The 16,011-nt window shown below is 39.0% G+C and overlaps 1 protein-coding gene across 1 annotated transcript; it reads left to right on the top strand.

The window, feature by feature from the left end:
* The first annotated feature begins 13,442 nt into the window (after window positions 1–13,442).
* Window positions 13,443–14,021, top strand: LOC140871187 (p-coumarate 3-hydroxylase-like). Its single transcript, XM_073273616.1, has one exon. The coding sequence runs from the start codon at window positions 13,443–13,445 to the stop codon at window positions 14,019–14,021; it is 579 nt and encodes a 192-aa protein (XP_073129717.1).
* The last annotated feature ends 1,990 nt before the right edge of the window (window positions 14,022–16,011 follow it).

The raw sequence follows: 16,011 nt of genomic DNA, 5'->3' as shown, positions 1-16,011 counted from the left end.
TACACAGATAAGATTCTCAGTTCTTATCAGACTGGTGGAAGCTTTCAGAGTAGCTTCAATTCTCTTCAACAATGAGTATAGTTGAGTTGAGCTTCTCAAACTGCAGAGCGGTCGAGAGGCTTGAAAACCCTAGGATGATCCTTGACGATCAGATATGTGAACTGTAGGCGAGGGTTTATTTGAGCAGCAAATGAATGATCTTGTAAGTGTGCTCAAGTATATCAGATGAGGACTTCTGATATTATTCAAGTGATTGAGTTGATTGAGATTTTTCTGAATTGCTTGTCTTTCTTTGTTGTCTACCCCCCTTTTTTTTTTTTTCTTCTTGAGCAATCTTCCCTTTATATAGGTCAATCATCAACGTCTTTATTTTGAACGTTCTGATGCTGCATTGAATGCACATTTAATGCTCATAAATGCATTGATGATTCTACATGAAGATCGTACACTGCAGACAACTTCCAGGGTCCAAAACTGGAATAAACGGTCGAATGCTTTATCTGTAGTCATTCTGTGTTTTTGCCATTTTGGTGCAACCTGTTGTCTCGATTGCAGGAGTCAACATATCTTCTGACACGCCGGTTCTGCTTTTAATAAAAGATCTTGCAAAGAACATCTTGTCACAGGTACTTGTCTTGAGATATCCTGATAAGCAGTTGGCATTCTACCTGTAGAGATATTTGTCCTCTGCTGGTTTGAATAACCAGTCGATAAGCTTGTGACTTCAACCGGTCGAGAGACAAAGGCGGTTGACAAGCTTCCGGTAGATAGATTTATCCTCTGCTGGTTTTGATAGCCAGTCGATAGGCTTGTGACTTCAGCCGGTCGAGAGCAAAGGCGGTTGACAAGCTTCCGGTAGATAGATTTATCCTCTGCTGGTTTTGATAGCCAGTCGATAGGCTTGTGACTTCAGCCGGTCGAGAGCAAAGGCGGTTGACAAGCTTCCGGTAGAAGTTGTAGTAGATTCCTGAAATACAATGGTTGGCAGCACATTCCTATACAATGAGTTGTTGTTTGTTATCACCAAAATATCGGATTCAACAATTTCCCCCTTTTTGGTGATGACAAAACTTAAGTGCTCCAAGAACAATATGAAAGCATTAAAATGAACTTCATTGAGAGAATGAATTTCATTAAGTACAATAAGCATTTTTATTACACCTACAGAAAAAAAATAAGATGCAGCTGCGATAAGTAAAGAAGAGATAAGTTGTTCATCTTTTGAATCAACTGGCTCCTCCTGACCTATCGCCTTCTCTTCTTCTTCTGTCGGCCTTCTTTTCTTCTGGACTCTTCTTCACGTCTTCTTGCCTCTGCTGCTCTACGTTGCTCTTCTTCCCCCTTTTTGGCATCACCTTGGTTGAGTCGAAGGATGACCTCAGTGAGTTGAGTGCCAAGGCAGGCTTGCATAGTGTCTATTTTTGCATCGATTTGAGCAAGTAGAGTGGCTTGCATAGTGTCCATCCGATCATTCAACTGCTTATGAAGGCGGTTTTCGGATCGGATAACTTGTTCGGAGACGGTAGAGAGCGTGTTGATTTGAGTGCGATGATGATTAGTGATCTCTGTGGACAGACGAGCAAGGTCTCGAGACACGATCTCGAAATGCCGAATCATCGTCTGGCGTGAATTATCGACCGATAAGGATGAGTTTGTTATATCTTGAGAGAAGGACCTAACCGTTTGCATGAGCTCATGAAGCCGATTTATCAAGGTATGATCTAGAGCTGCGGCCATGGCTTCAATTAAGGAATCATCAGTCTGAAGCATTTGCCCTTCTGGGTCATTTCTTGGTGAAACCGGGCTAGACTCACGATGATGTGGTGCGGGTGAACTGGCTGGAGAGCTACCCGATGGACCTTCCAATAATGGTACAGTTGGAGATATAATAGTTTCGACTGCAGCCAATATGGTTGGTGGAGTACCAGGATCAGCACTTGGTTCATCCATAATGAGAACTTCCATAAACTTTTCAGTAGATGGAGACGGTTGAAGTGCTGTATCAGCATCAGTCACTTGCTGTTCTGGAGATGCAGGTGATACAATAGTGCTTGATATCTCCGTTGGGGGCACTGTTGCTTCACTACTGCAAGGAGCCTCTGTCACAGAGGTGACAGGTATCTCTTGTGCAACCACTTCTAAAACATCTTGTGAATGACCGGGAGAAGTGTGAGCGGTCGTCACTGAAGAGGAGTGAGCAATCACAACTGCTTCCGGTTGAGTAACTGCTTGGACTGCGGTTGAGGAGGGGTCGACCGATGAAGATGCTGCCACACTTGATCTTAGAGCAGATGATTGAAAGAGGTCAGCAGTGATGAGATCGGTCAGAATCCCATCTGAAGAAGGGAGAGCATAGACGTCTTCTTCACCCTGATCTTGAGTGAGAAAGGTTTTCATCATCACTTGTGCTTCCAGCACATAAGCTTGTAAACAGGCTGCTGAAGCTGGTGTTTTGACATTGTTGAGAGCTTGGAAGTGCTGAAGTAGTTGAGTGATTTGACGTAGACTATCCTGTAGTCCAGTCAAAATCACAAAGTCATCGGCAGCGGTAGGACTCTTGGATTTGAAATTCTTGACACGCTCATTAATTAGCAGAGATAGCAGGCTTCCTCGAAGCTTCAAGTCTATGAGATGTCTTCTTCCCAGAGCCTCCACGATGTCTTCAGTATCAGCAAATAGAAGCATCTTCTGCTCAATGACGTTTAGAGATTTCCATTTAGGAAATATTTGAGCGAGTGTCAAGTGAGTGCGGGAGTGATGCCATCTGTCAAAACGTTGTAGATGACGCTTGACAGTACGGAGCACGTGAGAGATGATCACATTGAGTTCTATCGTAGCTGCTGGTTGAGCCTTGGGTGTGTAGATCATCACACCTTTCCCTTTGTCTTTGGGATCAGCTAGAGTGACCTCAGGAGCTGATGAGGCACCTTCCCGGATTATCACACCCTTTGAAGGACGAGGAGCAGTAGAAGCAACAACGGTAGTAGTCTCGACCGTTGGCAGGGTAGGAGCAAGTCCAGAAAGAGACTTTAGCTTCTTGTGCTGCCTCTTCTTCTCGCCTGCAGACGTGGATGACACAGCTGCTTTGGAGACCGAAGGGGATGACTTGCTGAAAGCTTGAATCAGTGGAACATTCTCACGTGATTCATCTTCAGAGTCAGATTCGATGATCAGTTGACGCTTGGCAGACTTTTTGGTATGGACTGGTTTGGCCACGACCGGAACCGTTGAAAGCGGTTGAGGGATAGCAATAACCTTTGCGGTTGAGGGCAAGGTGTCGACCGCAGTCTCTTTCTTGTTCAGGAATTTGAGAATCGTAGACTTGTTGAGCCATTTGGTGGGATGCAGAGGCTCAGTCTTGGAAAAGTCCACTCCAAGGACGCCCAAGATGTGGCAGATTTGCAAAGCAAATCCCTCGGATTGCCCTTTGCCCTTGATCATTTCACATAGAATATTGAACAGAATGTCTGACCAGTTTATGTTGATCTTGGAGGCAATACAAGCCATGTATTGAAATTTCTCCAGCGTCACCTTGTCGTAAGATCCAGCCTTGGCCAGAAGATTCTTGGCCACGATTTAGTCAGTAGCCTGAATGGAGCTTTGAGAGATGTCTTCTGGGCCGGCAGTTTGATCGGAGCATCAGTAGTTGAGAACTCCTTCAACCAATAAGAGCAGTTACCATCTGGAAGATCCGTGCATTTTGTCAAACCCCTGGAGGGCAGATCAAATGTGCTGGCGAAGAACTTCTGATTGAAGGAGTAGACCTCTGTCTTGATCAAGCATTTGATAGTCCCATGCTCGATTTGAGCGGTTGCGAAGAACTCCTTCAAAACAGGCAAATCGCATATGGCGCTGCATTCCAGAAATTTCTTCAGTCCAGAGGCTTCAAGCATGGTGAAGACCTCAGATATTCCTGCGTTGTTTGCCTTAACAACGGAATCAAAGTTGATTGCGAGGCAAGTCTTCTGGATCGACATGATAGCTGTAGATAAGAACTCGAGCAGAGAGTAAGCAAAATCTAGAGAGTAATTCGATGATGCGTTTAATACAATATGAAAGCTTTTAGCAAAGGTGAAAGATTGATATACGAGTGTAAAGAAGTATATATAGGAACCTATGGGCCATAGGGTGACGTCATGAAAAGTATTTTTGAAATTCAAAAAGTTTTGAAGAGCATAATCACGGCGCCCAATTAATGTCATTTGGTTCAAAGCACCAAGCTGCTAGTACGAAGCCTGTCAGAGACTAGTTAAAGGCGGATGATATGCCAATATTTATGGCAACGTAACAGCTAATCTATTAATGTCATATTGACAATCATTCCCCCTAAACACATGCATACTAACTTAAATCTACTAAGCCAAGAATATTTCGAAAATATGAAAACTTAGCGTCCGGTAGAGGCTTGGTGAATATGTCTGCTGCTTGCTGATCGGTAGAGATGTATTCCAGCCTGATTTCCTTCTTTAAGACATGATCTCGGATAAAGTGATGCCTGACATCAATGTGCTTTGTCCTAGAGTGCATCACTGGGTTGTGAGTGATGGCTATGGCACTTGTATTGTCACAGTAGATTGGAGCTTCACTCGACCGAATCCCATAATCTTTAAGCTGCTGTTGAATCCAGAGTATTTGAGCACAACAGCTGCCAGCAGCAAGGTATTCTGCTTCGGCGGTCGAGGTAGCAATTGATGTCTGCTTCTTACTTGACCACGAAATTAGTCTATCTCCAAGGAATTGACATGTGCCACTTGTACTTTTGCGATCAATTCTACAACCTGCATAATCTGCATCTGAATAGCCAATAAGATTGAGATTTGAATCTTTGGGATACCAAAGACCCACATTAGTAGTTCCTTTAATATATTTAAGTATTCGTTTGGTAGCAATGAAATGAGATTGCTTAGGTGCAGCTTGAAATCTAGCACATAAACAAACTGAATACATGATATCCGGTCGACTGGCAGTCAAATAGAGCAGTGAACCAATAAGGCCTCGATACATGGTTACCTCGACCGGAATTCCCCCTTCATCTTTATCAAGCTTAATTGATGTACTCATGGGGGTAGATACAGTTGAGCATTGTTCCATTCCAAACTTCTTTACCAATTCCTTGGCATACTTGGACTGATTGATGAATATTCCAGTTTCAAGTTGCTTCACTTGAAGTCCAAGAAAGAAGTTTAGCTCGCCCATCATGCTCATTTCAAACTTCTCCTTCATCAGTTTAGAGAACTTTGAGCACAACTTGGGGTTAGTTGACCCAAATATAATGTCATCAACATAAATTTGTACTAGTAACACATGATCACCTTTTACAAATTTAAACAGGGTCTTATCGACCGTTCCAATTTGGAAATCATGTTCCAGTAAAAATTTTAGTAATGTGTCATACCAAGCACGCGGTGCTTGTTTTAATCCATAGAGAGCTTTGTCAAGTTTATAGATATATTGAGGATGAGTAGGATTGACAAAACCTGGTGGTTGTTCAACGTACACCTCTTCTTGAAGTAGACCATTGAGGAATGCAGACTTCACATCCATTTGATAAACTTTAAAATTCTTGAAGGCTGCATAAGCAAGAAAGATGCGGATTGCTTCTAGTCTTGCAACTGGCGCGAAGGATTCCTCAAAGTCTATGCCTTCTTCTTGTCTGAATCCTTGAGCAACAAGTCGAGCTTTGTTACGCACAACAGTGCCATGTTCATCGAGCTTGTTACGAAACACCCATCTAGTTCCAATCACATTTTGATTTTTCGGTCGAGGAACTAGATGCCAAACATTGTTGCGGGTGAATTGATTCAACTCTTCTTGCATAGCTTCAATCCAGCTGGCATCTGATAGAGCTTCATCTATTTTCTTGGGCTCTACCTGAGATATGAAAGCTGCATGCAAGAATTCATTAATCATTTGACCACGTGTTTTTCGAGGAGCAGAAGGGTCACCTATGACCAACCCAGGTGGATGATCTTTGTTCCACCTAAAATAATTCCCTAAAGGGTTGTCATCAATTGGTTGATGAACGTCCTCGTTTACTGGATCATCATTGGCTGGAGGATTGTTATCAACCGGTGGATCCACTTCTGGCCTTGTTTGATCACACCCGGTAGAGGGAACTGGATCATCCTTCTTTGGAGGATATAGATCACTGTCACTCTCTTCCTGTAGATTTGTGTTTTCCAGTCTATGACTCAGATCATTTATGCTCCCTTGAGTTTGTTCTGTACAAAGAGTAGATTCATCAAAAACAACATGAATGGTTTCCTCGACCGTTAGTGATCTTTGATTGAACACTCGATAAGCTCTGCTAACGGCTGAGTAACCAATAAAAGTTCCTTCGTCTGCTTTGGCATCGAAGGCTGTCAAATGGTTTTTGCCATTGTTGTGGATAAAGCATTTGCACCCAAAAATTTTGAAGTATGAAATATCAGGTTTTGTGCCATTCCAGATCTCATATGGAGTTTTGTTAAATCGTTTATTAATCATAGATCTGTTTTGAGTATAGCAAGCTGTGTTAACTGCTTCTGCCCAAAGCCTTTGAGAAACATTTGAATCAGCAATCATAGTTCTGGCTGCTTCTTTTAAAGTACGGTTCCTTCTTTCAGCCACCCCATTTTGCTGTGGGGATCTAGCAGCTGACAACTCATGCTTGATTCCCTGATCATCTAGATAAGTCATAAGAGTGGTGTTTAAAAATTCAGTCCCTCTATCACTCCTGATTCTATCTATCACAGTAGATTGTTCATTTTGCAAGCGTTTAAAAAGCTTAATCAGGTGAGGTGCAGTTTGATCTTTTGAAGAGAGAAAGATGACCCAAGTAAATCGAGAAAAGTCATCAATAACAACAAGAGCATATCTCATTCCCCCTATGCTTCTTACTGGTATAGGACCAAATAGGTCCATGTGAAGTAAGTCTAAACATTTGGAAGAAGACATACACCCTTTATTTTTAAAGGTTGCTCTCACCTGCTTTCCTAGTTGACAAGCAGGACAAACTTTGTCTTTTATAAAATCTCCTTCGGGCAGACCAGAAACCAAATCATGCTTCCTCAAGTTAAAAATGGACTTAAAATTTAGATGATTTAACCGCTTATGCCACAACCAATGTTTATCATGATGAGCAGTAAGACAAGTAGGTGAAGAAATATGTGAGCAAGACCAGTTTACCTTGTAGGTGTTTAGGTCTCGTACACCGGTCATAAGAGTCTCACCTTTGTCATTTTTTATGAGGCAAGTGTGTTTGTGAAACTCGACCGAATGATCATTGTCACATAATTGACTAATACTTATCAAATTATAGCATAGTTTGTCAACAAGTAACACATCTTTAATAATGATGTTACCATGGATAATCTTACCCTTACCCACGGTTTTACCTTTGGAGTTGTCTCCAAAGCTGATCTTTGGTCCTTTGCACAACACCACTTCTGTTAGAAGTTCTGGATTCCCTGTCATGTGTCGTGAGCAACCGCTATCTAAATACCAGGTAGTGTCCTTGATAGAAGTGGTTTTCTCGCCCGTTTGGACTTTTAGTACCTGCAAAGAGTGAAGAACTTTTGGTACCCATATCTAGTAGGGTCCAGGTCGGATTAGTCCTTTCGGGACCCACACCTGGAACACCCTTACAGGTTTGCCCGTGTGTGTGTCCAGAAATCTGTGCGGTCGATAGGCAGTAAATGTGTGTGCTTGTGAGGTTGCTGTGTGCTGCTTGCCTTTTTGATTTTCATCAGTTAGCCTGTACCTCTTTTGAACTGGCCTGCAATTAAAGTACTGGTAAGGCTTCTCCTTTGACCATCTTTTCTTAGAGTAGTTAGACTCATTCCATGGCCTTTTGAAATTAGATTGGTTTCCCTTTCTTCTTTCATTAGGTTTTGGTTTGATCCAAGTTCCTCTTTGATTAGAGGTCTGGGGATCCACATATCCCAGCCCTCTATGCTTAGAGCTTCGTTCGTTAGATACTTTCTGATTTTTGTCAAAGCTGCACTTATCGTGTTCACATATCGTGCTGGACCTGACAAATCTTATTTTGTTAAGATTGCCTTTGTCCAGGCTTGACTGAATACAGGATTCCATAGACTGTTCATTTGTTCCAAACCCTAGACCGGTTTTATCATGTACCGGTCTTTGGATTTCTTGAATCTTGTCAATGGTTACAGAAGATTTATTCCAAGCCTTAATGGTTTCAAGTAGTTTTTTATTCTCAATCAAGGTAGCTTGGAATACTCTTTTCAAGGTGTCGTTCTCAGTAGCCAGCAGACTTAGCTTGACCTTAAGACCATCAAGCTCTTTTTGCTGCATGCAGCTTGATTTGCTTGACTTATCTTTTAGGTCAGCTCTTTCTGCCTTTACTTCCTCGAACTCCTTGGATAATGCTTTGTATTCATTAGCCATTTCGTGTAAAGCAGTAACTAAATCACTGTGAGTAAATTCAGGTGAGCCAAAGTCAAATACCTCCTCAGCTTCTTCTTCGATGTCGGCCATAAGGCATTCCACTTTTTCATCATCGCTGTCATCTGAAGAGATTCCGGTATTGGAGTTGTCAGAGTCAGACTCAGCCCACTTGCTTTTGCTTTCGTCTGCTACTAGAACCCTTTGGTCTCTTCCTTTTCTAAACGTCCTTTTATCCTCCTTACCCCTTCTTCTTTTGGAGAATTGCTTCTGATCATTGTTCTTAGGCTTGGTGCAGTCTGCAATGAAGTGGCCTGACTTGCCACAGTTAAAACAAGTAGGACCATCCTTTGTATGGTCCGATTTATGATAATTTTTAAATTTAGAATTGTTTTTACGCATAAATCTACCAAATTTCTTGACAAAGAGTGTCATGGCTTCATTGCTGATTTGCTCAGCTGATCTCTTTGGAGCTTCCTCGACCGGTGGACATATCACGGTTGAGGTTAAGGCCTTGGTTGGTTGAGAAGTAGATGGTTCATCTTCTGTTCTCATGTTGAGCTCGAACTCGTAGGCTTTGAGATCTGCAAAGAGATCATGCAGTTCAACCTTGCTTAAGTCTTTTGACTCTCTCATGGCCACTGTCTTGATCTCCCATTCTTTGGGTAAAGCTCTCATAACCTTCACAGCAATTTCACGGTTAGTATAAGTTTTACCTAAAGCAATAAGATCACAGATGATACTACTGAACCGTTCATCAAATTCAGCCATGGTTTCCCCTGGCTTCATTTTGGCGTTGTCATATTTTTGAATGGCCAAAGTGAGCTTGTTTTCCTTTGTCTGGTCATTTCCTTCACATAGCTAAGTGAGCTTCTCCCAAATCTCCTTTGCTGTGGAACATGACTTGATTTTGCTGAACATATTCTTATCCAGTGTTTTGTATAGGATGTCCCGGGCCACATTGTCAAGATTGGCCTTCTTTTTGTCCTCAGTGGTCCACTCAGCTCTTGGTTTCTCAATCATTTGTCCTGCACCATCGGCTAGAGCTGGGTTGACCTTCATAATTTTGATAGGACCGTCTGTTATGACATATAGCATGTCATCATCCTGTGCTGCAAGATGTGCCTGCATGCGAATTTTCCAATCATCATACTCTTCTTTAGAAAACATAGGAATTTTGTTGAAAGAAGTCATGATTTTAAAACTTCAGATCAGCAGTTGAGAAAGGAACTCGCTCTGATACCACTTGTTGGGATCGGTTCAGAGGGTAGAGGGGGGGTGAATACACTCTGAAACTTTTCTTCTTCTTCTTCAAAATGATCAAGTGAGGTTTAGTTCACTTAATCTGTTTTCTCAACTTCTAAAACGGTTTGAACAACTTAAATAGTGCGGAAATAGTTCAGAGGTTTTAGTGATGCAAAGTTTATAATGCAATGTATGAGCAGAATGTAAGATAAATAGCAGTAAAGACTAAGGCACGATTTATGGAAGTTCGAAGGCTTAATCCTTCTACGTCTCCCCTTCTTCCACTTAGGAAGGAATTCACTAGAAGACTTTGGTTATTACAACGTCTTGTAATACACCCACTTCAGACATAGGACTTATCCAATGCCTAATCCGAAACTCCTAGATTTACACAGATAAGATTCTCAGTTCTTATCAGACTGGTGGAAGCTTTCAGAGTAGCTTCAATTCTCTTCAACAATGAGTATAGTTGAGTTGAGCTTCTCAAACTGCAGAGCGGTCGAGAGGCTTGAAAACCCTAGGATGATCCTTGACGATCAGATATGTGAACTGTAGGCGAGGGTTTATTTGAGCAGCAAATGAATGATCTTGTAAGTGTGCTCAAGTATATCAGATGAGGACTTTTGATATTATTCAAGTGATTGAGTTGATTGAGATTTTTCTGAATTGCTTGTCTCTCTTTGTTGTCTACCCCCTTTTTTTTTTTTCTTCTTGAGCAATCTTCCCTTTATATAGGTCAATCATCAACGTCTTTATTTTGAACGTTCTGATGCTGCATTGAATGCACATTTAATGCTCATAAATGCATTGATGATTCTGCATGAAGATCGTACACTGCAGACAACTTCCAGGGTCCAAAACTGGAATAAACGGTCGAATGCTTTATCTGTAGTCATTCTGTGTTTTTGCCATTTTGGTGCAACCTGTTGTCTCGATTGCAGGAGTCAACATATCTTCTGACACGCCGGTTCTGCTTTTAATAAAAGATCTTGCAAAGAACATCTTGTCACAGGTACTTGTCTTGAGATATCCTGATAAGCAGTTGGCATTCTACCTGTAGAGATATTTGTCCTCTGCTGGTTTGAATAACCAGTCGATAAGCTTGTGACTTCAACCGGTCGAGAGACAAAGGCGGTTGACAAGCTTCCGGTAGATAGATTTATCCTCTGCTGGTTTTGATAGCCAGTCGATAGGCTTGTGACTTCAGCCGGTCGAGAGCAAAGGCGGTTGACAAGCTTCCGGTAGATAGATTTATCCTCTGCTGGTTTTGATAGCCAGTCGATAGGCTTGTGACTTCAGCCGGTCGAGAGCAAAGGCGGTTGACAAGCTTCCGGTAGAAGTTGTAGTAGATTCCTGAAATACAATGGTTGGCAGCACATTCCTATACAATGAGTTGTTGTTTGTTATCACCAAAATATCGGATTCAACACCATCATATCAACGACAATGATCTTTAATGCTTTCAAAACCTTGTGGAAATTTTCGCTAGTATTGTATTGTGATCGACCAAATATTTTACGAATCATGCAATATCGAGTATTTTGACCAACAATAAGTAAAAACATTGCAAGCATTTCTTCAACACAGATATATCGTGTGTCTTGTAAGTATGTTTTCTCCCTAAGAATGTTGCACAACTTCAAAAAAACATCGGGATACATCCTATATATTTCTCTAAAGTTTGTTGGATCTTCTTTTAGTACTCTATGAATATAATCGTATCCACTTGCAGTTATTGGTCTTCTAGTTAATGGTTGCTGGATACGTTCGTGGAAAATGCTAGTCCTATAATCATTTAACACAGAAAATATTTCGAAAATGTGCATCAACAAACACTCAATGGATTCATATAGTTCTTTTTCTGATTTGTCTTCTTCCATCTCTTCATTTGCGTCATGTGTATTGAGATTTGACATTTAAATGAACTTTCTGGCATAAAACAAATTATTAAATAAAAAAAAGCTCCATGAATTCATGAAAAAAAATCACATGCATATCAAATAAAATTTGTTCGATAAACAATCCAAAATTATATTAAAAAAAGTCAAAATCGAAAATATCTCGATCTAAAATTAAGGACGCTAGTATAACACATGTTCCCATGATATACTAACAAATTAAGGACACTAGTAAACATGTAAAATAAGAGGCATGACTACCAAAGAAGAGTACTGGATGGTAATGGTCATGACAAGAGCTAGCAATGTATCACAAACAAATATCTAACACATGTTCCAGTGAATGAAGGTGATCCCACAAATAATTATAAAACACACTTCTTTTCTGAAAATGGTCAGCTCCCATATTTCCCCAAGTTCCTACTTTTTCAGTGACGTTCTATTTTTTAAAGCAAATTTAAGAAACTAGATAGCAACATTTTATTTGTAATATTCCATCGTATCCACTCTTCATTTTTCCCACTTCCCACCTCAAAACTCGTGTTTTTTAATAAATTATACAGCAAAATTAGTACCAAAACTGCACATGGATCATATTCATTCGCTAATACCCTTAAAAAATTGAAAACATAACAAACAAACAAACAAGAGGATCTGCATTTTTTTTTGTTTCAATCATATATTTTTGTGGTCACTCTTTTGTCTCATGCATTGATGGGAAATTTTGTATTTTCCATTTCTAAAGGCTGTGGACTGTATAAATTAGTAAGTGTTATCTTCGACCTCTTTGGATTTTTTTAACTGACTCCATGGCTTCTTCAGAAGCAAATTGTTTGGATTCAAGCAAAAAAAAAAAGTGATTTATCGGAAGCAATTTGCTCCCATTATAGAAGAGGCTTTAATTCACATAACTGAAGCAAAAAGAGACATCTTTAGAACTTGAATCAATCCATATCTTATTTGCAAATGAAATTCAGATTCACGGAAGTAGGAATTGGTTTCCTATTTCCAATTTGATTTGTTTCTCTTTTTCCTAGGATATCAAAGATTCAAAGACCTGTTAATCCTAGTGCTATTTCTTTTTCAGCCTTCACTTTGAAATCACAATTCACGAGTTTTTAAAATAAAAAAATTGCATCATGCTAACAGATACACACGCAATAATTTTCAAAACCCAGAATTTGAAAAAGTGAAAAGAAAAAGAATCATACCTTGGATGAAAAAGACGAGAAGCTGCCGAGAGAATAGAAACTCCAAGAACCCTATCGTTTGAGGAAAAAAAAGTCTATCAAAATCTTTGGTATGATGTGAAGAAAATTATAGACTTTTTTTTATGGTATCCAATGCTTCAACATTTGTACATAAAGATTTTAATAAGAATCATTGAAAATCTTGATAATTTTTCAATACCAATCAACTTCTATAGAGTTTAAAAAAGTCAAGATTGAATACAACTTGACTTTTTATAACTCTATGAAAATCTATTTTGAATACCACCATACTTTTGTGGAGTCTATAAAATTTTGTATTCAATACCTCTAAAATTTTAAAGTACATAAAAGTCTTTATAAGTATAGAACCAATAAACCCCTCTAAGTTCGTATAACCATGGGTAATACCCAATGATAGATCTAATATCCATGAGTTGTCACGTCAACAATATATAATTAATTACGCCTATGTGTAAAAATACGAACAGTTGGATGCATGGTTTGGGTATTATCCATATGCCAGGATCTCATCTACTCAATTAATGATGGTAAAAGGAAAAGACAATATAGGAAAATTTTGATATCAAAACATAAAAAAACCGAAAACTAATACACACGATATATATGATGCATGCATGCATGCGTACAAGGATGCATATCGAAAACATCTGATACAACGGGGACAATCATTGAATGGGTAATGGCTGAGGTTTTGAACAATCCACTAGTAAAAGAAAGAGTGCAAGAGGAGCTAGCAGAAGTAGTAGGTCTAAAAAATACAGTGGAAGAATCCCACATACCAAAACTAGAATATTTGGATGCCGTTGTAAAAGAAACGTTTCGTCTTCATCCACCGATTCCCCTGCTACTCCCAAGGGTTCCAAGCCAATGCAGCATAATCGGAGGATACACAATCCCAAAGGGCTCGAGTGTTTACTTGAACGTGTGGTCCATTCACAGGGATCCTCTTGTTTGGGACAACCCATCTGAATTTAAGCCCGACAGGTTTTTGAATGACGGCTCTGGAAAATTTGATTTCGCTGGGAACAATTTCCAGTATCTCCCGTTTGGATCGGGGAGGAGGGTTTGCCCTGGAATTCTGCTGGCTGAGAGGATGGTGATGCACTTGTTAGCTACTCTTTTCCATTTGTTTGAGTGGAAATTGCCTGAGGGATCAGAAAATAATATTGATTTGTCTGAAAACTTTGGGATTGTTATGAGAAAGAAGACGCCGCTGATTGCTATTCCTTCTCCGAGGTTACATAAACATCATTATTAATCCTCAACATGGTACGGTACGTCTCTTGTTTTTCCTCATTCTAATAAAGAACGGTGTTATTTTTTAGAGTCTAAATATCACATATTTGTTTTTTAAATCGTTGTGAAAAAAAAAGTTTATAAATATCATATTTTATCTTTGATTGAGTTTATATATTCAAAAAATATTTAATAAAAAAATGATTAAATGTTTATTAAGATTTAGCTAATAAGAATATATGTAATGGTATATGTTTTAATTAGATATATTATATATTTGGGACCATCAGAAAATGGGATAGTTGCATGCACGATTGTTTATATGATTCATAAAACGAGAGTAATATAGTATGGTCATATTGGTGAAAATTTTAGTGAAGAGTTCATTTTTTATCCTGTAATTTTGTGGTGTTGTGATTTTAATTAGTCTTTCATGTTTTCAAATTCAATTTTAGGTTTTAGTTTTTTTTTTTTCATCGGAAATGTTGATGTGGTACGATTCACATAAGATCCACATGTTACATTGATGTCACTTGCATTTCAAAAATGATTGAATTTTTTTTAAAAAATAAAGATAGCGTCTAAACCTTAATTGTGATAATATAGATGATCATAAAGTCAAACATATATAACCAAACAAGTAATTTTCTCAAAATTTTATTTAAAAATATTTTCTAACATTAAACTTAATTTGGCATGAATATAAAAAATATGCTAATGGTATATATTTCATTCGTTTAAACTTGAGTACTTATAATTAGATTTCGTCGATTTTCTCGTTCAAATTAACGTTTGGTAAATATTTTGACACAAAAATTCTCGTTTGATCATCATAATTAAATATCTACAAGTTTTTTTAATTTAAAATTGAGATAATTCCCAATTTGATCCCTCATTTTAGGCCGTTTTTCAGATTTGATCCTTCGTTTTTCTATTGACCCAATTTAGTCCTCCGTTTTTCAACATATTTTCGCAATTGGTCCTTCCGTCCAACTAAATGTTAAAACTAACAGAATTTACTTTCTTAACACATTCAACCTTTCCTTCTCACCTCTTTAACTGGTAAACCCAAAGGCTGTAAACCCGTATTTCTCCAAAAAATTAAGCTTTAAATCAAGTAAAAAAAGGGTAACTAACATGGCGGTTGTAAAGCCTAATGCTACGTACTAGTGTTCCTCTCGTTGACTCGAATGCTAACCATTATCTTCAATCACTTAATTAACAAAAAGGTAATTAAGATAATTAATTAAAATAATGCGTAATAAGTTTCGTACATGAAAATCTCCTATCCAGCATAAATTAATTCCAAGAACATCAATTGATTAAGGGAATTAGAAGGTTGAATCATACACACAAATAAAAAAAGATTAGCAGAAAATAGAAATTGAATTGCTCAAACTAGATAAAATAAAAGAATCGATTTGCAACATCTATTCGACTTGCACCATCAGTTGGATTCCACCATCTGTTCGACCGGACAGATCCCACAGCCATCGGAGATCGGACACAGATCGGAGAAGAAGAGTGCGCAAAAACTCACATTTCCAACTACTCAAAATTTTCAATTTTTTTTTTTGAAATTTCGAGACCATCGAGAAACAGAAATCAAGAGCCCAAACCAAGAGAAAACAAGTGTAGATTCGATCGAGCTAAAAGAGAGCCTAGATCCCACGCAAGAACAACTCCAAATCAATCGACGCGCAAAAAAAGAGATTCAAAGAATTTTAATATCAAACCCTAAGCTGCCGGAATAGAGACACCGTTGCAGTTGGCTGCCGGTGGAAAGACACTGTCGCAACTGATGGGCCACAACAAGATTAGAGAACCGAGGGAGTATATTAGGTTTGTAGTGTTGAGGGAGAAATAAATTGGTAAGATGGGTTTACTGGTTGAAGAGGTGAGGAGGAAAGGTTGAATGGGTCAAGGAGGTAAATTCAGTTAGTTTTAAGGTTTAATTGGACGAAAATATCAATTGTGAAAATATGATAAAAAATGAAAGATTAAATTGAGTC

This window comes from Henckelia pumila, chromosome 1 (assembly GCF_033568475.1).
Source record: "Henckelia pumila isolate YLH828 chromosome 1, ASM3356847v2, whole genome shotgun sequence".
In the NCBI taxonomy this organism is placed as follows: Eukaryota; Viridiplantae; Streptophyta; class Magnoliopsida; order Lamiales; family Gesneriaceae; genus Henckelia; species Henckelia pumila.
This window is presented reverse-complemented; position numbering and strand designations above follow the sequence as displayed.